General features: G+C 36.4%; 1 protein-coding gene across 3 annotated transcripts in view; it reads right to left on the bottom strand.

Moving 5' to 3' along the window:
* LOC150102032 (uncharacterized) overlaps positions 1-27,139 on the bottom strand; it is a 160,219-nt gene that overhangs the window by 114,522 nt on the left and 18,558 nt on the right. For all 3 annotated transcript variants that reach the window (XM_090400734.1, XM_090400735.1, XM_090400733.1), the window contains exon 3: positions 19,430-19,655. In XM_090400734.1, coding sequence (XP_090256860.1) covers positions 19,430-19,655 — 226 coding nt within the window. The remainder of the gene's footprint in view (positions 1-19,429; positions 19,656-27,139) is intronic.

Here is a 27,139-nt window from a genome sequence, read left to right on the forward strand (position 1 = left end):
TTAATATCAGAAGAAATTTATAGGTTAGATAATGGCAAGTGATAATTCTAATGCAATAATTATAATATTCCATATTCTATAAAATATTTTCTAAATGAATTTTAAAGTAGGGTAGAGAATCTTTAATGTGTAAAGCCTCCAAATAAATTTATCTTATGCAGGACTCACTACACTTAAAAAATTATTCCAAAACCAGAATATTATCATTACCAAATTGGAAAATGCTATGGTAGTCTACGATCTCTCCCCCTCTCTCTCTGAATATGATAAAAAAATGTCAGTCTTAGTCAGAGATCATTCTATGTACCACCTAACTGAAAATGACCCTGCTCAAACACAAAAATAAAGGGTCTCCAAAAATTACCCTAGCCTCCTGAAATCCAAAAACTTAAACCATATAATCTTAGGCCTCCTTGGATTTATGGGTTACCAAAAATACATATACAAAACAAACATATCCTCATCATCATCAAATTCCTGCCATGTACCCTCAAGTGGTGTACAGGATATGATAGTACTACATGAAAAATTTACATCATTACTAACTTCCAATCTACAATTTTCCTCCAAATCAGTCTGTTACTTGTCAAGACTTCAACATTATCAGATTTTATATTTCTATCGTCTAAGGCACTTTGTACCGTATCACTCCATCTATATCTTGGTCTTCCTCTGGGTCGTTTTCCTGCCAACCTGGTAGAGAACACTTGGTTTGCTAATCTTTCCTCGCCCATTCTGTTTAAGTTTAAGTGACCATACCACCTGAGATTAGCTCTGCTAATGCATTCCTGGATGCTGACAATGTCAAGTTCTTTCCTGATATCCTCATTTTTAATATGATGGTGCCATTGATGCCATCTGTTCACATCTTTGGTCAAAGTGTTTTACTTCTGACCCACCTCTCAGATCCATAAGTTAAAACTGGTTTGAACACTGTCTTGTATACATCTAATTTAGTGTTGTGACTAATTTCTCTCTTATTCCATATGAATTTAATTCAATTGACTTCCCACCATACCAGCTTTGCTGATTCAGTTGTCTATTTCCATATTTAATTTACCATCTTCAGTAAAAATCGTCCCTAAGTAGATGAAATGTTTTACTTGTTCCACAGGTTCTCCATTCACAACACAGTTGACATTTTTAATGATTCTGCCTATTTTCATTGTCTTTGTCTTTTTATTGCTGACCTTCATACCATATCTATTACAACAGTTATTCAATTTAGTCAGGGAATCTTGCAAACTTGTAGTGGATTTATTTAGAAGTATAACATCATCTGCATAAAGCAAAGAGCTGACATTAACATCTCCAATTTTGATATCATGTTTAATATCACTTTCCTTCATAATGTGATTCTATATAGATAATGAATAACAGAGGGGATAATGTACATCCTTGTCTCACACCAGATTTAACATTAAACCATCTTCTTTTACTTCCTTCAATTCTAACTGCTGACTTACAGTTCAAATAAAGACTAAGTATTGCTTGATATAATGCTCCATTTGACACCATATAACTGTAGCATATTGAATAGCTTCTCTCTTCGTACCTTGTCATATGCCTTTTCAAATCGACAAAACTTAAATACAGATCTTAGTTATATCCCCTTGATTTCTCCACTATTTGTCATAAAGTTGAAGATCTGATCCTGACAAGGCCTCTATTTGGCCTGAATCCAGCTTGTTCTTCACCAAGATTTTCTTCCACAATTCTTCTCAACCGTTTCTCAAGTATACTTGCATAGATCTTACCAGGAACACTCAGTAGGGATAACCTCCGTAATTCTCACATTCAGTTTTATTTTACTTTTTATATATGGGTACTATGAGAGCTCTACTCCAATCATCGGGAATTCGTCCCTCTGTCCAAGCATTCTGAACTATGCAGTGCAGGGCCGCTGTAAGACTTTTATGCCACCATACTTCAGCATTTCTGGTCGAATATCATCTGCTCCTGCTTGCCTTTCCACATTTCAAGCCTTTGATGGCTTTTTCTACACTTAATTATGGATATGTATTCCTGACTGCATGCCTGGTCAGTGCTTTTTATCACTGTGCTGTCAACACTGCTTGTTTCATTTAGCACTTTTACAAAGTAATTACTCCATACTTCAAGGATATCTTTCTCTCCCCATTTTCATGTCACCTTTATCATCTCTAACTCCTTTTACAGCACTCTTTCCTCCATTCCTAAGCTTCTTCAACAACCTCCAGAATATTTTGCCACCTTCTTGATATTTATTTTTTATGTTCTTGCGAAAGTACTCCCATGACTTTTATTTAGCTAATTTTACACACTGTTTAGCTTTCTTACATTTGTCTCTGTATTCTCTAAGAGCACAAGGTGACTTTTTTTCTAGGAACTTTTGATATACTTTCTTCTTTTCCTTCACTGGCTCTTTAACTTCCTGTGTCCACCATGGAGTTCTAATTTTTCTATCCTTGCAGACAACTTCACCACATGCCTCTCTAGCTGATTCAATCAGGGTTTTCTTCAAGGCTTGCCAATGAACCTCCAAGGGTTTGGTTCCTATTCTCAAACTCTTTCAATTTTTCTTCAATAATCTTTGTTATTTTTAGTCGACAGTTCACATCTGAGAGATGCTGAACTTTTATTCACTTTAAAAACTTTCTTACATGTTATTCTTTTCAATACGAAATTCAATTTTATCCTGCTCAAGACTAAATAGTGATCACTTCCAGTTTCAAATCCTTTGTACACTCTGGTGTCCTGTACCAGGGAGAAAAACATCACTATCAACAATAACATAATCAATGAAACCTTTTCTTATTCCTTGCCTCTTCTCTCCATGTGAATTTGTGCACATTTTTATGTTGGAACATGGTGTTAGTAATAACCAATCCATGTCTTGAGCAGAAATCCAACAGATATTTGCCATTATTATTAGCTTTGCTCTTTTCTCCAAATTTTTCCAAAATATATTTGTATGTCTGACAATCATTTCCTACTCTGCTATTTAGATCCCCTACAAGGACCAACTTTTCCTTTTTCATTGTGTCAGTTGCTTTTTCTAAAGCCTCAAAAAATTTCTCCACTTCTACCTTAGTAGAACCTTCTGTGGGGCCATAGGCACAAATAAGTCTCATTGTCTAGTTCCCCATTCTCATATTTGCCCACATTACTCTACTTGAGACTGACTGCCATTCAAGAAGATTAGCCTCGTATTTAGTGTTGAATACTATGGCTACTCCTTCTTTTCCTTGATTGTCATTGCCTGAATAAAACATTTTGTATTTATTGCTCAGAAAGATCTCACCAGTTTTTGTCTTTTTTGTTTCAGTCACCCGTATTATGTCGATCTGGTACTTATCAAATTCCTCAGGTAGCTCTATTTCTTTGCCATTCAGGTTTCTTATGTTGATAGTACCGATCTTTAACTCTGGTGATGTTGAGTTGGGGTGTGCTTTCAAACATATCCTGGAAATTTATAATTGGAACAGGATTGGGTTACCCTATTTATAAAGGTCCTACTTAAAAACTGGCCATAATATGAATGATATTGACATTATGGCCAGTTTTTGATGTAGCCTATCTATTCATTTATGTATCCAGAAACACATGTCAAACTCATGAATAATCTCCCCCCCCCCCAACAAATCAGTATTATTCACTTTTACCATGCACTCTGGCTATTTTACCTGGTAAGGGAAAACCTACAGGCAGATTGGGGGCACAAATTTTTTCATAGAACATTTTAAAAAATGACCCTAAATTTTGTTCTTCTTGAATCCACAATATGGCTATTGGTACATTGATAACGTGTTCTCCATTTGGTCACATGACAGGGATAAGGTGAAAATGTTTTAGCAAATCACAACAGCCAACACCCATGAGTCTGTTTCATTATATAATTCTACCAATAGATATGAGACAATATGAAAAATCTATTAGAAGAAGCCAGAAAGAAAAATCAGAGTGAAATGTGTTACTGGCATCCTTAGTCTGAACTTTTTAAACAGTTTATTTCAATGAATGCTCAACTGACCACACTTGTCTGCTCGTGAAGGATGTGGTGTCCTATTTCATTTAAAAATCTATTTCAACTAGACATATACTATGTCATTATGAGAACAGATGTGAAACAATTACTGACAAAAACTCCTTCGTTACTATGTTGAATGATGTTATAAACTAGTAATAAAATATAGCTTCTTAAAGCTCTGTAGTTTCGCAATATAATAAATTAACAATAGTGGATTCATTTGTGTAAATATTGGGCCTGATAGCTCAGTAATGATAAGCCTTTTGATTGAAAAGACCTGAATTTAAATACAGTTAACTCTCACTATAGCAAACAATATAACAAACTTGCTTACTATAAGAGACTAATAAAAAGCTTGGATTAATACAGGAATGAAGTCAAAACATTTTTATCTCTAGAAGAAACTTCTAAATAGTGTTCCTTGTGATTAGTGTGTGCAATCAGAATATAGCGCCTCAGTAGCGCAAATGGAAGAATGACGGTAGATTGCGCCCTTAGATTGGAATAGGCCTAAGTTCGATTCTCGTCGCGATGGGAGGAATCTTCATCTGGACGATTTCAATCGAAGGTGAGTTAGCTGATCTCATACGGAGGTGGCAGGGTTTTTTCTCCAGGATACTCAGGTTTTTCATCACACATACAGACAAATCGGCCCTTCAGAACACACGCAATTTACAGACAAAAAAATACTAGTTCTAAATCTAGTTCTAATTCTAAATCTTCTTGAACGGCAGTCAGTCTGAAGTAGAGTAATGTGGGCAAATATGAGAATGGGGAACTGGACACTGAGACTTATTTGTGCCTATGGCCCCACAGAAGGTACTACCAAGGTAGAAGTGGAGGAATTTTTTGAGGCTTTAGAAAAAGCAACTGACACGATGAAAAAGGAAAAGTTGGTCCTTGTTGGGGATCTAAATAGCAGAGTAGGAAATGATTGTGAGACATACAAAAATATTTTGGGAAAATTTGGAGAAAAGAGCAAAGCTAATAATAATGGCAAATATCTGTTGGATTTCTGCTCAGGACATGGACTGGTTATTACTAACACCATGTGCCAACATAAAAATGTGCACAAATTCACATGGAGAGAAGAGGCAAGGAATAAGAAAAGTCTCATTGACTATGTTATTCTTGATAGTGATGTTTTCTCCCTGGTGCAGGACACCAGAGTGTACAGAGGATTTGAAATTGAAAGTGATCACTATTTAGTCTTGAGCAGGATAAAATTGAATTTCACATTGAAAAGAATAACATGTAAGAAAGTTTTAAAGCGAATTAAAGTTGAGCAGCTCTCAGATGTGAACTGTAGTCTAAAATACACAAAGATTATTGAAGAAAAAATGAATGAGTTTGAGAACAGGAATCAAATCTTGGAGATTCATATTAATATCATATTAAACATGAGGATATTAGGAAAGAACTTGGCATTGTAAGCATCCAGGAATGCGTTAGCAGAGCTAATCTCAGGTGGTATGGTCATTTAAATAGAATGGGAGAGAAAAGATTAGCAAAACAAGTGTTCTCTGCCAGGTTGGCAGGAAAATGACCCAGAGGAAGACCAAGATATAGGTGGATTGATACAGTACAAAGTGCCTTAGACGATAGAAATATAAGATCTCATAATGTTGGAGTCTTGACAAGTAACATACTGATTTGGAGGAAAATTGTAGATAGGAAGTTAGTAATGATGTAATTTTTTCATGTATTACTATCATATCCTGTACACCCCTTGAGGGTTCATGGCAGGAAATTGATGATGATGATGAAAATACTAGTTGTTGTGGTGGTGGAGGCGGGTGGTAGATGGCGTTGATGGAGATGATTCGTAGTAGAGGTTCGGTGTAGTGGTTGAGACGGTTGTAGGTGTCCTCCCGCGATGTGTCTTCGGACTCCTTGGATGTGTCAGGAATAATAATAATATTAATGTTCCACAGATACAATGCTGTGCTAAACAAATTTACTATATATATAGCAAACTATCCATTATTACGAACTGCTCTCGCAGTCCCTACAGGCTTGCTGTAGTGAGAGCCAGCTGTACTGCATATGACATGAAGAATATTATTAAGAGCTTTTCAACTGCAAACAAGTTAGCAGGATTTTTGCTTGCTTGGAAACTCGGTTTTTCATCCTGCTAGGCAGGAACTAATTGGAGAAAATATATTTCTCAGACAGCAAATCTAAGGTAGGATCCAGTCCTACCATAGTATTAATTACGTTCCTATGAAGCAAGTTATGTGGTGTGACAGGTTACAGAGCCTAATAAGTAAATTATTTTAAATGCAACTCTAATATTTTCACTAAATGTCTGCAACCTCAACAACATCAGATTGCAAAAAATATAGAATATTCTAGAGACATATAGAATTTACAGAAAATCCTTTCCATAAATTCTGACTTATAATCATTAAGAAGAAAAGGACATTTGTGTCAACTTCCCTCTCTCTATAGAGCTTAAAAAATTCCTCCATTTCTTTCTTAGTAGAAAGAAATGCTTAATTAGAGAAAATGTATTTGGCAGACAGCAAATCTAAGGTAGGATTACCATTGACTTTCATGTGACTCCATTCTGATATTTGTCCATATTGCTAGTGGAGCTGTGTGAGGAGAAGGGAGTAAAGTTTATGGAAGTATGGCATGTGTTTAAGGGAAAAATGAAATTATACAGGTGTGATGGGTTGCATTTAAATGGTTTTGGAGTGAGTGTGCTGGATGAAAATACAGTGTGTGTGATGCGTGCCAGAGATGATCAGAAGAAAGAGATGAAGGGAAAAATCAGGAGAGTGGTACTGAAGAGACAGAAGTGCTTGGCAGTGGAAACAGTAGTAGTGTGAGAGAGGAAGAGAGAACAGAAATACAAGAGAAACAGGGAAATGGGGGAGGCCCCCTCAGGTGGACAGGAAGACATGGCATAGAGAGAGAGAGAGAGAGAGAGTGAAATGTTGAAAGTGGCAGTGAATGTGTGTATGAAGATGGGTATATTGCAATGTGGGTGGAGAAGTTGAGACTGAGCAGATACATGTGGAAAGCAGTGATAAAGGTGATATGGCAGGTGTGGTGGGAAAATCACAACCAACATATGGCTTGGATAGTACTGGCTATAGACCTAAAAATGAACTACTGTGTTTGTTTACAAATGCCAGAATGGTTTCAGTGAATGAGTTTATTTGTCCCCAAATCATTGGAACAACTGCAACATGGTTGAAAGAAGATGATATCGTAATGGGAATAGAAATAGATCATCATCATCATCATCATCAAATTCCTGCCATGTACCCTCAAGGGGTGTACAGGATATGACAGTACTACATGAAAAAATTACATCATTACTAACTTCCTATCTACAATTTTCCTCCAAATCAGTCTGTTACTTGTCAAGACTCCAACATTATCAGATCTTATATTTCTATCGTCTAAGGCACTTTGTACCGTATCAATCCACCTATATCTTGGTCTTCCTCTGGGTCGTTTAGCTGCCAACCTGGCAGAGAACACTTGTTTTGCTAATCTTTCCTCTCCCATTCTATTTAAGTGACCATACCATCTGAGATTAGCTCTGCTAACGCATTCCTGGATGCTGACAATGTCAAGTTCTTTCCTAATATCCTCATTTTTAATATGATATTGCCATTGATGCCATCTGTTCACGCCTCTAATCTTTCTCAGGACTCTCATATCTGCGGTCTCTAGTCTTTGGTCAAGTGTTTTACTTCTGACCCAGCTCTCAGATCCATAAGTTAAAATTGGTTTGAACACAGTCTTGTATACAGCTAATTTAGTGTTCCGACTAATTTCTTTCTTATTCCATATGAATTTATTCAATTGACTTCCCACCATACCAGCTTTGCTGATTCTGTTGTCTATTTCTATATTTAGTTTACCATCTTCAGTAAAAACTGTGCCTAAGTAGTTGAAATGTTTTACTTGTTCCACAGGTTCTCCATTCACAACACAGTTGACATTTTCAATGATTCTGCCTATTTTCATTGTCTTTGTCTTTTTATTGCTGACCTTCATACCATATCTATTACAACAGCTATTCAATTTAGTCAGAGAATCTTGCAGACTTGTAGCGGATTTATTTAGAAGTATAACATCATCCGCATAAAGCAAAGAGCTGACATTAACATCTCCAATTTTGATATCAGGTTTAATACCACATTCCTTCATAATGTGATCCATATAGATAATGAATAACAGAGGGGATAATGTGCATCCTTGTCTCACACCAGATTTAACATTAAACCATCTTCCTGTACTTCTTTCAATTCTAACTGCTGACTCACAACTCAAATAAAGACTAAGTATTGCTTGATATAATGCCCCATTGACACCATATAACTGCAGCGTATTGAATAGCTTGTCTCTTGGCACCTTGTCATATGCCTTTTCCAAATCAACAAAACTTAAATACATATCTTTGTTATATTCGCATGCTTTCTCGACTATTTGTCGTAAAGTGAAGATCTGATCCTGACAGCCTCTATTTGGCCTGAATCCAGCTTGTTCTTCACCAAGCTTTTCTTCCACAATTCTTCTCAACCGTTTCTCAAGTATACTTGCATAGATCTTGCCAGGAACACTCAGTAGGGAAATACCTCTGTAATTCTCACATTCAGTTTTATTTCCCTTTTTATATATAGGTACTATGAGAGCTCTACTCCAATCATCGGGAATTCGTCCCTCTGTCCAGGCTTTCTGAACTATGCAGTGCAGCCACTGTAAGACTCTTATACCACCATACTTCAGCATTTCTGGTCGAATATCATCAACTCCTGCTGCCTTTCCACATTTCAAGCCTTTGATGGCTTTTTCTACTTCAAGTATGGATATGTATTCCTGACTGCATGCCTGGTCAGTGTTTTTTATCACTGTGCTGTCATCACTGCTTGTTTCATTTAGCAGTTTTTCAAAGTAATTACTCCATACTTCAAGGATATCTTTTTCTCCTGTTTTCATTTCACCTTTATCATCTCTAATTCCTTTTACAGCACTCTTTCCTCCATTCCTAAGCTTCTTCAACAACCTCCAGAATATTTTGCCACCTTCTTGATATTTATTTTCTATATTCTTGCCAAAGTCCTCCCATGACTTTTGTTTAGCTAGTTTTACACACTGTTTAGCTTTCTTACATTTGTCTCTGTATTCTGTAAGAGTAAAAGCTGACTTATTTGCCAGGAACTTTTGATATGCTTTCTTCTTTTCCTTCACTACCTCTTTAACTTCCTGTGTCCACCAGGGAGTTCTAATTTTTTTATCCTTGCACACAACCTCACCACATGCCTCTCTGGCAGAATCAATCAATGTTTCCTTCAGAGTTTGCCACTGAATCTCCAAGGTTTGATTCCTGTTCTCAAACTCTTTCATTTTCTTTTCAATAATATTTCTGTATTTTAGTCTACAGTTCACATCTGAGAGCTGCTCAACTTTTATTCGCTTTAAAACTTTCTTACATGTTATTCTTTTCAATATGAAATTCAATTTAATCCTGCTCAAGACTAAATAGTGATCACTTCCAATTTCAAATCCTCTGTACACTCTGGTGTCCTGCACCAGGGAGAAAACATCACTATCAACAATAACATAGTCAATGAGACTTTTCTTATTCCTAGCCTCTTCTCTCCATGTGAATTTGTGCACATTTTTATGTTGGAACATGGTGTTAGTAATAACCAGTCCATGTCCTGAGCAGAAATCCAACAGATATTTGCCATTATTATTAGCTTTGCTCTTTTCTCCAAATTTTCCCAAAACATTTTTGTATGTCTCACAATCATTTCCTACTCTACTATTTAGATCCCCAACAAGGACCAACTTTTCATTTTTCATTGTGTCAGTTGCTTTTTCTAAAGCCTCAAAAAATTCCTCCACTTCTACCTTAGTAGAACCTTCTGTGGGACCATAGGCACAAATAAGTCTCATTGTCCAGTTCCCCATTCTCATATTTGCCCACATTACTCTACTTGAGACTGACTGCCATTCAAGAAGATTAGCCTCGTATTTTGTGTTGAATACTATGGCTACTCCTTCTTTTCCTTGGTTGTCATTGCCTGAATATAACATTTTGTATTTATTGCTCAGAAAGATCTCACCAGTTTTGATCTTTTTTGTTTCAGTCACCCCTATTATGTCGATCTGGTACTTATCTAATTCCTCAGCTAGCTCCATTTCTTTGCCATTCAGGCTTCTTACGTTGATAGTACCGATCTTTAACTCTGGTGATGTTGAGTTGGGGTTTGTTTTCAGATTTGTTCCAGTAGCTGACTTTTCGCTGTTCGCCCTGGTTCCCTGGCGAAAACAACGGGGCCTTGTTTAACCGGGCGATGCCCCAGCCGGCATGAAATTTTGTCATGTTGTACCATCATTTTTTATTTTGGTTTAACCAATAAGAATACAATTTGGTCGGCTAAATCCCAAATTGCCAGCCCATCCTCGTTCGTTCAGTATCAAAGTAGATACCCAACAGGGTGCACCACGAGAAGGTGAGGATTGGACATTAGGTCAGAAGCCCTGGTCGGTTCTCCGCATTCCTGTAAAGGCTATGTGGAGGTCTCCTCTCAGTTATACAGCTTTGACCCTTAAGCACCCCAGAAATAGAAGGGTAGAGTATTTTTCGCAAGGATAGAAAGGGCAGGAAGGAAAGGGGGGGGTGCTACTGATGATAACTGGGGAATTAAGTCAACATAAGGTACACATGAAAGGGGGAAATAGTGGCAATGGTTATTATGAGGCAGTGTGGTGTAACGTAGAGGTTGAGAGGAAGACGTATTTAGTTGAATGTTGCTATAGGCCTGGGAATGTGGAGGGTAATGATGAAGAAATGTAAAAACAACTTAGATTAGTGAACAAGGGATGGTTAATTATTATGGGTGATTTTAATTATGGTGGTATAGACTGGAATGAAGAGATAGGAATAAGGAAATATGAGTTTCTCAACTTCTTGAGAGATAACTATCTCAGGCAGCACACAAAGATGGGCACGCAAGAATCAAGAGTACTAGATCTCATCATTTCATCAGAGGATGTAATTGTTAGAGGGGTTTCACATTTTTCTCCAGTTGGTGAAAGTGATCATGAAGTAATTACCTGTGTTGTGGCTAGTCATATGCAGACTTTGACTTTTGCGAGGAAAGGATATATGTGCAATTATAAGGCTGGTGATTATGACAAGCTTAGGAAACAGCCTGGAACTATAACATGGAACGAGAGTTGAGCAGCAAGGAATGAAGCATAGGAACTGAGAAATACATAACAACATCGATGTGCGAATGTATTCTGAAGGCCAAAAAGCTGATTAAGATAGGCGTAAAATGAATGAATGTGGAGCTTAAGCATAAAATCTGGAAAAAGAAAGTACTCTGAAGAAAGTACAAGATGAATAATGGTAATAATCAGTCACATGAAGAGTATAAAGAACAAGGAGAGTGACTTAGTTAGTAAGGAAAACAAACGTAGAATATGAGCAGAAGCTGACAAATCAGGCAAAGAAAAACCCTAGAGTTTTTTTTTTAGATATGTGGCAAGTAGAAGGAAGAATGATCATGGTAAGATGAAGTTAAGGGATGAAAGTGGTAGAATAGCAACTGAGGCAGAAGAAGATGTTGTTGAGGTATTCAGTGATCAATTTATAAGGGTGTTTCATCCTGATCAGAGTGGAATCACGAAGAACTTAAGTGTAGAGGATGGCTTAATAGCGAGTGAGCAGGAGGTATTTGAGGAAATAAATATACTTGATGTCAATAAGGCGATAGGATTTGATGACACATTACCATGCATCTTAAGGGAATGTTCCAAGGAATTGGCAATAGCACTGGAATGCCCGTTCAATAAGAGTCTTACAACAACACAGTTTCAAGGGAGTGGAAGAAGGATAAAATTGTTCCACTGCATAAAGGTGGTGATAAGGCTGCAGCTTCAAATTATAGGCCAGTCTGTGTATCTGGAGTTGTGGTGAAGGTCCTGGAGAAATTGGTGGGAAGTAGGATACAGAAATGGGTTGATAACAGCAGTATTCTCAGCATGGGAGATCATGCTTCACTAATTTACTTTTCTACTATAAGAAGGTGAAAAATAGAAACTATAACTCATTTTTTTTAGGAATGTTAGTCAAGTGAGTAATACTTATTATCCGACTAGTTTCACCGATTTTTGCTATCGGCATCTTCAGGGATACAATTGGTAAGCGATATGAAGGTAACAAACTAGGTTTTAACTGACAGTTCTAATTCATACAAAATTAGTATTGTGCGTGAGACAATACGCATGTCGCAGGTACATGATTTATTGGTTGAGAGACATAATGTAATCGTCATAAAGTTCATTTCTTTAGTGTTTAGTGATCTAATTAAATATCAGGTAGGATAAGACCTTGATTCTTATTTAGGTATCCTGTTGAACGGGCAACTATAGCAGCTTCCTTGAAGGTTCTGGAATGGTAGTTTTCTTCTATATAGGGCATATGACTCTTATCCCACTCAATAAGATGGTTGGTAGTGACGAAGTGGGAAGAAAGGCCTGAAATATATTGTCTGTTGTTTCTAACATAGCCTATGTTAGAGACATAGAAAATAAACCTTCCTTCTGTCTCATTTCGAAGCTTCTAGAGGTCTGACCAATGTAACTAACACCACAGGAAAAAGGTATATTGTATACTCCAGAGTACTTGTGGAACAGATGAGGGTCTTTTGGTGATCTTAAAAATTTCCGAATAGTGTTGACTGGCTTGAATGTTACTCTAATATCATGGTTATAGAAGGATAGCCAATTTTTTGGAAATGGTGCTAACAAATGGAATAGTTACAGTGCTTATGTATTGGGTGTCATCACGTTGTCTTTGTGGTATATCTGAAAAGAGAATCTTGTTGATGAGTCTTTTAGGATAACCATTTAAGGATAGCTCTCTGGATATTGTAGTTAATTCTTCTTGTAAGTCATCTTGGTTTGTAGTATACTGTATAGCTCTTTTCTTAAGCATATGGATAATGATATATCCACAAGTTTCTGGGATATATGATGTGACGAGTTGAAATGGAGGTAACATCCAGTAATCGTAAGTTTTCTATACACAGACAGGTTGATACTGTTATTGGTTTGTTTCTTTATTAGGATGTCTAGGAATGGAAGGTTTTCATCTTTTTCAATTTCTAATGTGAATTTGATAGTATGGTGGAAACGAATGATTTTGTTGAGATATTCCATTAGTTCTTCTTTCTTATGATTCCAAATGATAAAGATGCCATCTACATATCTGTACCAAGTTGTAGGTTTTGGGGTAATTTGAGATAAGATTTTATCTTCTAGGTCATCCATGAATAACTCACCACAAGAAGCAGAGAGGGGCTACCCATGTCTAGTCTGGTAAGTTGTTTGTAGATGGTTTTTTGCCAAACAAAATAGTTTGAAGTCAAAATAGTTTGAAGTTTGTTTGGCAAAAAACCGTCTACAAACAACTTACTGGATTAGCCATGGGTAGCCTCCCTCTCTCCTTCTTGTGCTGACCATGGAAGACCTAGAAGATAAAATCTTATCTCAAATTACCCCAAAACCTACAACTTGGTACAGATATGTAGATGACATCTTTATCATTTGGAATCATAAGAAAGAAGAACTAATGGAATATCTCAACAAAATCAATTGTTTCCACCATACTATCAAATTCACATTAGTAATTGAAAAAGATAAAAAAACTTCCATTCCTAGACATCCTAATAGAGAAACAAACCAATAATAGTATCAACCTGTCTGTGTATAGAAAACTTATGAATACTGGACGTTACCTCCATTTCAACTCGTCACATCATATATCCCAGAAACTTAGCATTATCCATATGCTTAAGAAAAGAGCTATACAGTATACCACAAACCAAGATGACTTACAAGAAGAATTAACTACAATATCCAAAGGGCTATCCTTAAACGGTTATACTAAAAGACTCATCAACAAGATTCTCTTTTCAGATATACCACAAAGACAACGTGATGACACCCAATGCATCAGCACTGTAACTATTCCATTTGTTAGCACCATTTCCAAAAAATTGGCTATCCATCTAAAACCACACAATATTAGAGGATTAACATTCAACCCAGTCAACACTATTCGGAAATTTTTAAGATCAACAAAAGACCCTCATCCGTTTCACAAGTACTCTGGAGTATACAATATACATTGTTCCTGTGGTGTTAGTTACATTGAAGGAAACACACCTCTAGAAGCTTGAGACAGAAGGAGCACATAGACTATGTTAGAAATAACAGACAAGATATTTCATGCCTTTTTCCCGCTTCGCCACTACCAACCATCTTATTGAGTGGGATAAGAGTCATATGCCTTATATAGAAGAGAACTACCATTCCAGAACCTTCAAGGAAGCTGCTATAGTCGCCCGTTCAACAGGAAACCTAAATAAGAATCAAGGTCTAATCCTACCAGATATTTGGAAAACTTTAATTAGATCACTAAACACTAAAGAAATGAACTTTCACACTAATTACATTATGTTTCTCAACCAATAAATCATGTACCCGCGACACGCGTATTGCCTCACGCACAGTACTAATTTTGTATGAATTGGAACTGTCAGTTAAAACTTATTCTGTTTCCTTCATATCACTTACCAATTGTATCCCTGAAGATGCCGATAGCAAAAATCGGTGAAACTAGTCTGATAATAAATATTACTCACTTGACTAACATTCCTAAAAAAATTAGGTATAGTTTCCAATACAAGTAGTCAAGAAAAAAGTCACACTATGAACAGGATCGACGAGATTACTAAACTAAAGGTACGCAATCTTGAAGGTTTAAAATGCAAAAAGGCTAAGTGTTTAAACCATCTGACATTTTTAAAAAGATGTCGAGACAATAACGTTATCCTAAAATTTTTTCATCTCAAACAACATTTTAAAACCAAAAAAGCTAATATTATTTATCACAAAACTTCATTCGCCCTTCTCTGAGAAAGAATTTGTCATACGAGATCCTTGCTCAGCCAAATAGACTCTCAATGCTATGATTTGTTCACAGACATCTCTAATAACCTTGACGAAGATACCTGGCAACTTTTAGATAATATGATTTACAACAGTTATGCTAAAACCTTCAGTTACAGCAAAAAGATGCAAATTGATAAATTCAACCTGCTATATGATAATCACATTAACTCTAAACTACCAGATAACCAAATTATAGTGAATCTATCTAATCACATTTTAACAAAACCTGAGATCTCAATTCTCAAAAAAGGATTCAATTTCGCCTTAAAACCTACTGCTATTCCTAAAATAGATTTCATCTGCAACTTAGAAAAAGCCATCTCATTGCTACCACACCCTATAGCTAATGACCTACGATTAAAAAGCAGCATAATCCTCTTTGCTCCGTCAAGATCTCCTAACACCAACTCTAACCAAATGGAAAGAAGAACACTACTCAAATTAAAGAATAATAAAGACATCATCATACTTAAAGCAGACAAAGGCAATAATACTCTTATCTTAAATACAAAAGATTATGAAGAGAAAATTAACAATCTATTATCAGACATGTCTGTCTATGATGTTCTCAGTACAGATCCTACGCAAAAAAAACCATAATGACACCAACGAACTATTACATGGAATGACTAACTGGCCTATAGATTTAACAAGAAAGCTAAAATCCATGCACCCGTTGACTCCAAGATTGTATGGCATTCCTAAAATACATAAAGAAGGTACACCATTACGTCCAATAGTTGATGAAATCTATTCTCCAACTTAGAAACTGTCTAAATATCTAACCAAAATTTTACAACAACACATTCACAATTCAGATACTTATATCAAAAACTCACATTTTATTGAGAAATTAAAAAACATCCCTATCTCTAAAGAAGATGTACTAGCTAGCCTTGACGTCACATCTCTGTTTACAAACATTCCAGTTGTGGAAGTCATCAACATCTTAGACAACTTGTTCCCAAGAAACATCACTACATTGTTCAATCATTGTTTAACTTCAAACTATTTTGTTTGGCAAAAAAACGTCTACAAACAACTTACCGGATTAGCCACGGGCAGCCCCCTCTCTGCTTCTTGTGGTAAGTTATTCATGGAAGACCTAGAAGATAAAATCTTATCTCAAATTACCCCAAAACCTACAACTTGGTACAGATATGTAGATGACATCTTTATCATTTGGAATCATAAGAAAGAAGAACTAATGGAATATCTCAACAAAATCAGTCGTTTCCACCATACTATCAAATTCACATTAGAAGTTGAAAAAGATGAAAAACTTAGATTCCTAGGCATCCTAATAAAGAAACAAACCAATAACAGTATCAACCTGTCTGTGTATAGAAAACTTACGAATACTGGATGTTACCTCCATTTCAACTCGTCACATCATATATCCCAGAAACTTGTGGATATATAATTATCCATATGCTTAAGAAAAGAGCTATACAGTATACCACAAACCAAGATGAATTACAAGAAGAATTAACTACAATATCCAGAGAGCTATCCTTAAATGGTTATACTAAAAGACTCATCAACAAGATTCTCTTTTCAGATATACCACAAAGACAACGTGATGACACCCAATACATCAGCACTGTAACTATTCCATTTGTTAGCACCATTTCCAAAAAATTGGCTATCCATCTAAAACCACACAATATTAGAGTAACATTCAAGCCAGTCAACACTACTCGGAAATTTTTAAGATCACCAAAAGACCCTCATCCGTTCCACAAGTATTCTGGAGTACAGCAGCGCACTCAGGATTTAATCTTGGAGGGGGCCGGACGCTCAGGATTTAACCTTGGGTGGGGGGAGCCCCCCCGAGTTGAGTAGACGATTTACGAATACACACTACGCATCGCATACGACCTATGACTGAGCATCTGCAGTGATCGCTAATTCATAAGTAGTATAGAAATAAAAGACACGACACAACATAAAAAAAAATGAATTTTAATTAGGAAAAGATTTTTGGAAAATTTTCTAGTGTTTTATCCTTTTCTTTGGGGGGTGCCCAGGCCCCTTGCCCCCCCTCTGGGTGCGCCACTGCTGGAGTATACAATATACCTTGTTCCTGTGGTGTAAGTTACATTGGTCAGACCTCTAGAAGCTTCGAAACGAGACAGAAGGAGCACATAGGCTATGTTAGAAACAACAGACAAGATATTTCAGGCCTTTCTTCCCACTTTGACACTACCAAGCATCTTATTGAGTGGGATAAGAGTCATATGCCCTATATAGAAGAGAACTACCATTCCAGAACCTTCGAGGAAGCTGCTATAGTCACCCGTTCAACAGGAAACCTAAATAAGAATCAAGGTCTAATCCTACCTGATATTTGGAAAACTTTAATTAGATTACTAAACACTAAAGAAATGAACTTTCACGCCAATTACATTATGTCTCTCAACCAATAAATCATGTACCCGTGACACGCATATTGTCTCACGCACAGTACTAATTTTGTATGAATTAGAACTGTCAGTTAAAACCTAGTCTATCACCTTCATATCGCTTACAATCGTATCCCTGATAGCAAAAATTGGCGAAACTAGTCGGATAATAAATATTACTCACTTGACTAACATTCCTAAAAAAATGAGTTATAGTTTCTAATACAAGTAGTCAAGAAAAAAGTCACAAGGTGAAAAATACTTCGGATAGGGGATTTGCAAAAGCTTTTGATAGACTGCCAGATGACAAGTTCTTAAATAAATTTGAAACATGTGGGATTGGATAACAGACTTCTGTGTTGGATCAGTGACTGGCTGTCGTATAGGTATCAGAAAGTTATATATGGGGGTGCGGTATCCCGAAAGAGAAAGGTCACTAGTGGTGTGCTACAGGGGTTTTTTGGGCCATTATTGTTCAATTTGTATTTTAATGATATTGGGTTGTGTTTAACTAGTGATATCCAGTTGTTTGCAGATGATGCAAAATTGGGGAGAACAATGCACAGTCAAGCGGATGTTAATGCCTTACAAGAGGACTCGAATAGGTTGCATGAATGGGCAGGTAAGTGGGACTATCAGTTCAATGTTTCCAAGTGTAAGATTTTGAGATTTGGTAAATAACAATGCAAAGTATATACACTTGGTGAGGAAACTTTAATGGAAGTAGAGGAGATGAGAGATATGGGAGTGATGGTGGACAACAACCTGAAATTCAGGGGCCACATTGCACAGGTTGTGAAGACATCACATCGGATAATGGCAATGATACAGAGAACCCTGACATGCAGAAATAGAGAGGTTATGATTCTATTGTATAAGGCCTTGATCAGGCCTCATATGGTGCACAGATTTGATAGCCGGGTTTTCATGGTGACGAGGAAATATTGGAAAGGGTCCAGAGAAAATTCACAAAGGTAGTCAGTGGTCTTTGGAATGTGCAGTATGAGGACAGATTGAGAAAATGTAAGTTGCAGAGCCTCATGATTAGGAGGAAGAGGGTGGGGGATATGACTGAGACATGTAAGTTGGTCAGGGGTTGTTATCGGGTAGACATGGAAGAGATTTTTCATAGAATGGGAGAGGGGAGTACAACAAGAGGCCATTGCTGGAAACTATATAAGGAGGATGTGAACAGAGGAGTGAGGAGTAGGTTCTTTGCATGGAGTGTGGTTGGTGAGTGGAATGCATTGCCTGAGTGTGTTGTTGATGTAGGCACATTGAATTAGTTTAAGACGTGGTTGGATTGTGTACCCCCCACAACGTGTCTCTGACTCCATGGAGGTGAATTGTTAATAATAATAATAATAATATCATTCTACTTGATACTGCTTGTCATTCAAGAAGATTACTCTCATGCTTAGTATTAAATACTATGGAAATTCCTTTCTTTCTTTCTTTCCCTGATCACTGTTGCCTGAATGTAACATCTAGTATTTGTTATTCGCAAGAATCTGATGTTTTTGTTTTGTTTGTTTTGGTAATACCTATTATGGACCCACCTGTACTTCTCCAATTCAGCAGCAGCACTCCCCTCTCCCTCTGTCCTTTCTATCCTCACAAAAACTACTGTACTATTCCATTTCTATTCCCTTCTAGATATCATCCTCAACCAACCATGTTGCGCTTATTCCAAAAATATTTGGGTGAATAAACTTAATCAGTGAAACAATTTCATCTCCCTTATTTCAGATGCTACTGGCATTTGCAAATAAATATATGAATTCACTTTTAAGTCTATAACCAGTCCTACCCATGCCACCTGCTGGTTGTAATTTCCCCACACTTGCCCATTCTCTTTTATCACTGCTTATCCCATATATCTCTTTAGACTCAACTATCATCCTTACATCACAAGCCATACCATTCCTAGGCTGACCATCCCCATACACACATTCACTATGTTTTATAAAGTAATAAAATTTATAAAGAAATTTTATAGAGTAGTGACATAATATATCACCTTTAAGAAAAATGCATACTCTTTAACTCCAGGAACTGCAAATGTATTATTTAAGGCTCCTACTCCAATAATTAGTTTATCATAACTGAGATGGTACTGCAAATCAGGCTTTAATATACTCTGACAAGTGACAACTTTCTTAGCAATATCCAAACTAGTAGCCTTTGCAAGGTGAAAATTGGCAGGATTTTTGAAGCCCACATTTCTTATAGGCTCGATTATAGACCTGAAAAAAAAAAATATAAAAATATGTATGAATAAACCATGAAGTTTGTTTCATATAAAAAAAAAAAAATAAAATAAAATCTTAATTGGAGAGCATAATTCCTGTGTAAGCATATACAGGGTCACAACGTTTCTTCTTTATATGAAATAGGAAAATGCAAATCATTTGGTATGTGTTCTAATTCCCCATGACAGTTTTTTCTTCAAAACAAAAACACATTTTGTGACTAACAACTGTGATGTATGGCACATTCATCACTAAAAACTATCTTACCACATTTGGACATTATGCTAAAAGACTGAAATAATCTGAAACATGCTTCCTTCCTCTAAAGTAAGTCTTTATCAGATAATTCTTGAATAAATATAAATAGATATAGATGGAATTTTAGATCAATTTTCATATATTTTTGCATTACTGAAACCAAGTATTATTGCTCTTTATGCTCTTTTATGGCTGATTTCATAAGATTCCTCAACTTACCTGCAATGTCTGTCCCTCAGTCTAGTGCCAAAGGATGTTTTTCTTCCACTGCAAAAGTGTCTGTTTTGGGGGAAGATCTCATTGAAATTCTTTCCCTGTCAAGCATCCAACAACTGAAATAACATTCTTTAACAGTGGAATTACTCTCATCACCATTGTTAAATCTCAAAATATAAAATAAAATAAATGTGAAATAAAAGAAAATATATAATATATAATGCAGGAAATCCTCACTTTCATAAGTAATTAGAACTGTTAGAATACAACTGATTTGTATTTATCAATTTCACATAGGAGTAATGGAACTTTTTAGCTACCCTGTTCACCTAGTCATATCCACCTACTTATTATTTTTATCATTATGTGAGCACCTCCAAGGAGTCTAAGGACTCACTGCAGAAGGGCACCCCACCCAACTCTGCTCCACTACATACATCTCACTGTTTCCCCTACTTAATTCTCCAACTACACACAACGACATGCAGGGGTGCGGCAGTAGTGTCTGGCACCTGTGTGCAAAACTTTACTTGGCACCCCTATACCCCTCCCCTCAATAAAAAAAAACACTTTATAAAAATGTAATTTTTAATATTTGATGCTAATAAAGTGAGTATTTCATTTTGAATTTTATCTCCTAAATAGGAGGGCATATTTTTAAAGTCAGGATCATTAGCTACATGTCGCATGCATTCTGATATAAAAGGATCAAACTTTTCTAACATCTCAATGCATTTTAAAAAATTGCCATTGTTGCGATTGTAAAGTTTATTACTTTTACCATGAAGAGCTAGATTTTGTTTGCCTAAAAACTGTACTGCAAAAATTATTCTTTTTATAACTTCATGCCAACGTTTCCTTTCATTATCTAAAACTGTTTGCTGCAAATGATCAATACAAGTTTTATTTTTTAAGGATGTAATTAATTCTGTCCATTTTTTGTAATTGTTCAAATGATTTAAATTTTTCTCATGACGAGTCAGGTACATTGCAAGATGTTGCCTATATTCTGCTGATAACAGCAGAATATAGAATAAAGTTAAAAACTGCAGCAGATTTTCTTATATATGTTTAGAGCAAATGCGAGTGTGAACAAGATTAAACAAATTCAAACGTGCATCATCCTGTAAACAGTAAACTCACGCAAGTTCAAGTTTTTACTTGTTTATGCTAAACTACTTGTTAGAACTAGGATCAGAATAAAATAAGATCTTAAGGAATAATAACAAATAAGCAGAGACGTAGTGGCCAATGTGGCCCCGGCCATAGGCGCTAATTTTACATAGGTGCAAAAACTGAGATTTTTAAAGTATTTTTTTTTAGAACGGCGCAATTTTCATTCCTGGCCATAGGCGCCAAAATTCCTCACGACGTCTCTGCAAATAAGTGATTATAAATAATTTGTTTAAGACAAATCTATAAAATATAATTAAAATTTAAACAAAAATGTAATTTATTTTGATATAATTAATGAATAATTTTTTTTTAAGTATTTCCTCCTCGCTGAAATCTTTGGCGCCTTTACTATCCTGGCACCTGTGTGCGTCACACACATTGCACATATTGTGATTGTTTCCCCTTCTACTGGACAGTCTAATTCCCATTAAGGAAACATCTCCAGTGCCAAAATCATATGAGAACTTATTTTTCTTTAGGAAATCAGTTCCTAAGATCACCTGAACGTTTGGACAGGAAGTCTCAGGAAGAATCAATAGCTCTTGCGAGACATTCATATTAAAATCAGGAAACTTCATTTTTACTCACATTTTTCTCTGAGCCCATATTGTGGGACTTGAAATTCCCATCAGTTTTACAGGTCTCCTTAGCATAGTTACACCATCTGGATTGTGGAAGCTTATTCTTTTGAAAAATGCCCCGGTAATCATGGAAACGTGGAAAAATCAGTATCCAATAGAATATTGCATGGTATCCCTTTTATTTCACCCCAAATGACCTTTATGAAATTCTTATTCTGCTCTCTAATTCCTTTCCTCATATTCCTTAGCCTGTTAGTAGGGTGCAGTGAGTGAACTCAAAATTGGACACATACTGCATGTCTCTAGTGGGGTTTCTCTTATTTTTGAAACAGTTCTGGGCGATATGCCTGAACCTGTTACAACTGTAACACTGGAGGAGCTCTTTCCTGTTCTTCCTTTCATTGTCTTCCCTCTCATGATGTGATGTGTTCTTGAAGGATTTTTCTCCGAGTTCCTCCAACTGCTTGATCAGTAAATTAATCCGTTCCATCATAGGTTGTTGTAGTCTTTCAACCTCCTGCATTATCAGTAACTGTAATTCCCCCATGTCTGAGGAGTCTACACATTCCTTATTGATTAATCTCCCATGGTCTGCTTTGTTTATTACAATTGTATTGGTTTTGTCCTCCTTTTTTTCCTTTCAGTGTTCGCTCAACTTTCCCGTTTGGGCATCTGGATCCTCTTCACACTTTGCATCACTGTTGAAATCATTTTCTTTCTTAATGGCCTGTACTTGGTTAGCACTCGAGCAGAATGGAGGTCACCTAATCTCTCTACCTTCTCCTTCACAGCAAAGGAAACACTCTTTTAAGTTTTGATCTTTTTCTTGTACGCAGTTTCCTTGAATTCCTCCTTTAATCCTAGCCTGAACTGGTGGAAAACAGCCCAATCGAGGTGATCCTTTTCTTCCTTGGAGACGCTTAGACTATTAGCCAAGTTTTAATAGTCTGTTATAAAATTCAGTGACCGTCTCCTTTCTCTCTTGAGCGCATTTTTGCAGTTTCCGTAGGTTAGGACCTACACTTTGTACCTTGGAGAACTGAGAAGTCAGGGTGTCCTTGAATTTCATGTATTCCAAGGTGTCTTGGAGAACCTGAGATGAATGCAAGAAATTCTTGGCCTTTCCGACCAGTTTATTCCTCAGTAGGATTAGCAGCTGGAAGTCTGACCAGTTTCCTAATTTTCTAAGCTCTTCAGCAAAATTAAAGGACAAAACATTATCGTGGTCCTCTCCAGAGAGGTGTGGGTTGATGGTTCTAAAGAACTCCCCGTCACCCATCGTGTTATTGCTTGTAGTGTCTGAATTTACGCTATCCACATTCATGCTTTACACTTTCTGAATATATATATATTTTCTTATATACTTTTGTCACCTTGATCTTTATTCAAAACTGTTTCAATCCAAATAATTTAACCTAATTATTGTGGATTTTATCCTGTCGACTACTGCACCATTGTAACACTTTCTCTATAATTTATTATGTATATTAATCTTTTCTCTAACTATATTTTTACTTTTATTAATTTCTCTACTGCCTTATTTACTCTTTATCCTTTAATACTTACAAATTAGTAGAGTAAATTATTTACTCTGAAAATTTATTTAGATTAATCGAACTGCACCACCAGTACTCTCTTTTTGGTATAAAATATAATTATACTTCCAGTAGAGTTCACTCTGAAATTATCCTAAAGCCCTTTTTTTTAAACAGTCGTGGCTAACATTAAATTCCTTCGCTCACAGGTGCATGTTTATTTAGAAACAGTGCACTATCTCTCTCTCTCTCTCTCACCCCCCCCCCTCCCTCCATTCTCACTTTAAAGTATCTACTCTTGTCATTGAGTACAATGCCAAGAGTGAATGATTTACATTAAAACATACACACTACATCACAGGAGATCTCTCAAGTTAATTACTTTGAAAGACTGCTAAATGAGACAAAAAAGCAAGACAACTATGGTGGAAAATATTTAAGTGGAATACAATCAGGAGACATATCAATACTTGAGGTATAAAAGCAATCAAAAACCTTAAATGAGGAAAATCAATAATATTTGACCAAAAATATTCAACTATAGAGGTGTAAACGTTTTGGTGTCAGTAATGCATAATTCAGAGGGCATGGTCAGAAAGTTGAATTTTGGATAATTGGTAGAGCTCTCAATAACACTCATATCTATAAAAAGAGAAATAAAATTAAATAGGAGAATTACAAAGGAATATCCCTAATGAATGTTCCATGTATGATTTATGCAAACATACTTGAGAAGAGGTGAAGAAAATTTGTGGAAGGCAAACTTTGAGAAGAAGAAGTTATTATTATTATTATTATTAACATCTGACCTCCATAGAGTCAGAGATTCATTGTGGGAGGTACACACTATTGTAAACAAAGCTCATCCAAACATGCTTTAAACCGATTCAACGTGTCTACATTCACAGCACACTAAGGTCTTCAGCATAAGTGGTTGATGCATTCCACTCATCGACCACTCTCCATGCAAAGAAACTTCTCCTCACTCCTCTGCTCACACCCTCCTTATACAGTTTCCAGTGATGGCCTCTTGTTCTATCCCACTCTCCTATTCTATGAAAAATCTCTTCCATGTCAACTTGATAACAATCCCTGACTAGCTTATATGTCTCAATCATATCCCTCCTTCTTCCTCCAATTCACGAGGCTCTGCAATTTACATTCTCTCAATCTGTCCTCATACTCCACATTCCAAAGACCACTGACCACTTTTGTGAATCTTTTCTGGACCCTTTCCAACATACCCTCGTCTCCAGGAAAACCTGGCAACCAAAGTTGGATTCAGGCCAAATAGATTAACACATCTGTATACCTACATCTGTATACAGTTTTCAGATCTGGAAAAGGCATATGACAAGGTGGCAGGAGAAAAGCAGTTTAAAACACTACAATTATATAGTGTAAATGGGTCATTATATGATGATGATCAGCCTGTCTTTTCTACCCACTACAGAGTGAAGGCCTCTCCCATTGAAGGAGGGTTGGGTCTACTTCTCCTCTGGTGACCCAGTGCATCTTGGGAGAGTGTGCATATACTTGGATGACTGAATGTATGAAGGTGAAAGACAATCACAAACATCCATGTACTTGGGGGGATTTGAACCCACAGCCTCTTGGCTGGAGAGCAAATACGCTGACCACTCGGTCAACCAAGCTGGTGGGTCATTATATACAGCAATAGATAGTCTATTGAGTTGTAAGACAGCAGTTAAAACTCAAGGAAGTAGTTTATTGATGTTAAATCAGGTGTGTAAGAAGGGTACACATTATCTCCACTGTTATTCACCATCTATATGGATTACACTGTAAAAGAAAGATATTAGCAATAAAAGACAAAGACTAAAAAAATAGGTAAAAACAGTGAAACATATGTTGAATCCTGAATAGAGAACTCAAAGAAAAAATTTAGTTATTTCAGCACAATTTCAGTGAGGATGCTAAATTAAATATGGAACACACTTACCGACAACAGAATATGCAATGTTGGCATGGTAAGTAGTCAATTGAACAAATTTATATGGAATAAGAGAAAGGTAAACCAAAACACTAAATCAGCTGTATACAAACTTAGCTGTTCAAACCAATTTTAATGTACGGATCTGACAGCTGAGTCAGAAATAAAACAACTGATCACAGACATGGAATCAATGGCAGAATCATATTAAAAAAAGGATATGAAGAAGGAACTTAACAATCTCAAGATCTGAGTGAAATAATGCAGTAAGAAGTGCCTGAGAAGACTGTAATATAAGAATGACAATATTGGTGTTTTGATAGATAACAGAATAATTTGATGGGAAATTGTCAATAGGAAGTTAATAATAATGTAAACATAGTATCCTGTACAACACTTAAGTGTATATATCAGGAATTTTATCATGATAATAAAGTGTGGGAAGCACAGATGGGATGCAGAATATAAGTTGGTGGAGATACTTGAGAGAAGGTGGAAGAGATGAGGGATCTAGGGGTGTTGGCAGATAAGGACATGAAATTTCTGGGATATTGTAAGAACAGCACAGTGCATTATGTCTTTTGCATCAGTTCCTCTACTCTCATTTTTATCCAACAATGTCATTCTTCCAGAATCATTTCTCCAACTATTGGCCACATAAAGAAAGAATTCCTTAGGATTTTCTTTGGATCTCAGGTCCAATCTCTTCTCATATTCCAGTTTTGCCTTCCTTACTATACTAGTCACTCTCCTGACCTGAGTCATATTCTTCATGCATCTAATCTCCACCTCTCTTTTTATATCTCGTCCATAATCTCTTTCCACCTGCAGTTACTATTTGATATTGTTTGTCATCCACTTTACACCAAATTGTGTTCTATTTTTCACTCGTGGTATACAACTTGCCATTACTGCTGATAAATATTCCTTCACCAGTTCTTGAGCACTGATGATATGTCATCCTTCCAATTCCTCCATCCATGGAACTGCTCCAAGCTGATTTCTAAGAGTATTATGATCACCTGCCTTATAATTCCACATGCATTCCTTTCTCTTTGATACTCTCTTGCATGTCTATTCACTTTCCAAGTAAAAACCATATGGTCACTCTCTTTCCAACTCAGGGTAGAGATGCCATCTCAGTTATAATCAGATCTTCTGATGCTCTGACCAAATCCGAAACTCTTGAACCACATATTCCTTCTACTACATGTTGCCTAAGACAACTGTCCCTCAAGAATTCCAGAAATTCCATTCTCTACTATATGCAGTTACCTCTTCCCAGTTTATAGCTGTAGTTAAAATCTCCCATAACAATAATTTTTTTTTGCACTCACCAAGCTCAACTGCCTAAATATCTCCTGCTCTTAACCCTCTATGTTCCCTGGCTTATAGCAACATCCCACAAAATATCCTATCCTACACACCTCTACACCATATGCTCTCAAAACCAATAGTGCCACTGCTATTCAAATCTTCCACTCTGAGAGGACACAAACCATCACTTATCATAAGCAGTGCTCCACCACCATGTTTGACCTTTCTATCCTGATGAAAAATACTATACCATGCTACTTCTATTCCTGTCAGTATATCATCTTCCATCAACCATGTCTCAGTGATCCCAATAATCTTTGGACAGGCTGATGAGTGTCCAAAGGACCAGAATAAAGAACATCTCCTTTATTCTGGATACTCCTGGCATTTGTATAAACAAACAGCGAGGCACTTTCACTGTTTCTATACCTATCATTATCT

This window comes from Typopeltis vanoorti, chromosome 11 (genome assembly GCF_054136105.1).
Source record: "Typopeltis vanoorti isolate ZY-2024b chromosome 11, IOZ_Tvanoo_1.0, whole genome shotgun sequence".
Classification (NCBI taxonomy): Eukaryota; Metazoa; Arthropoda; class Arachnida; order Uropygi; family Thelyphonidae; genus Typopeltis; species Typopeltis vanoorti.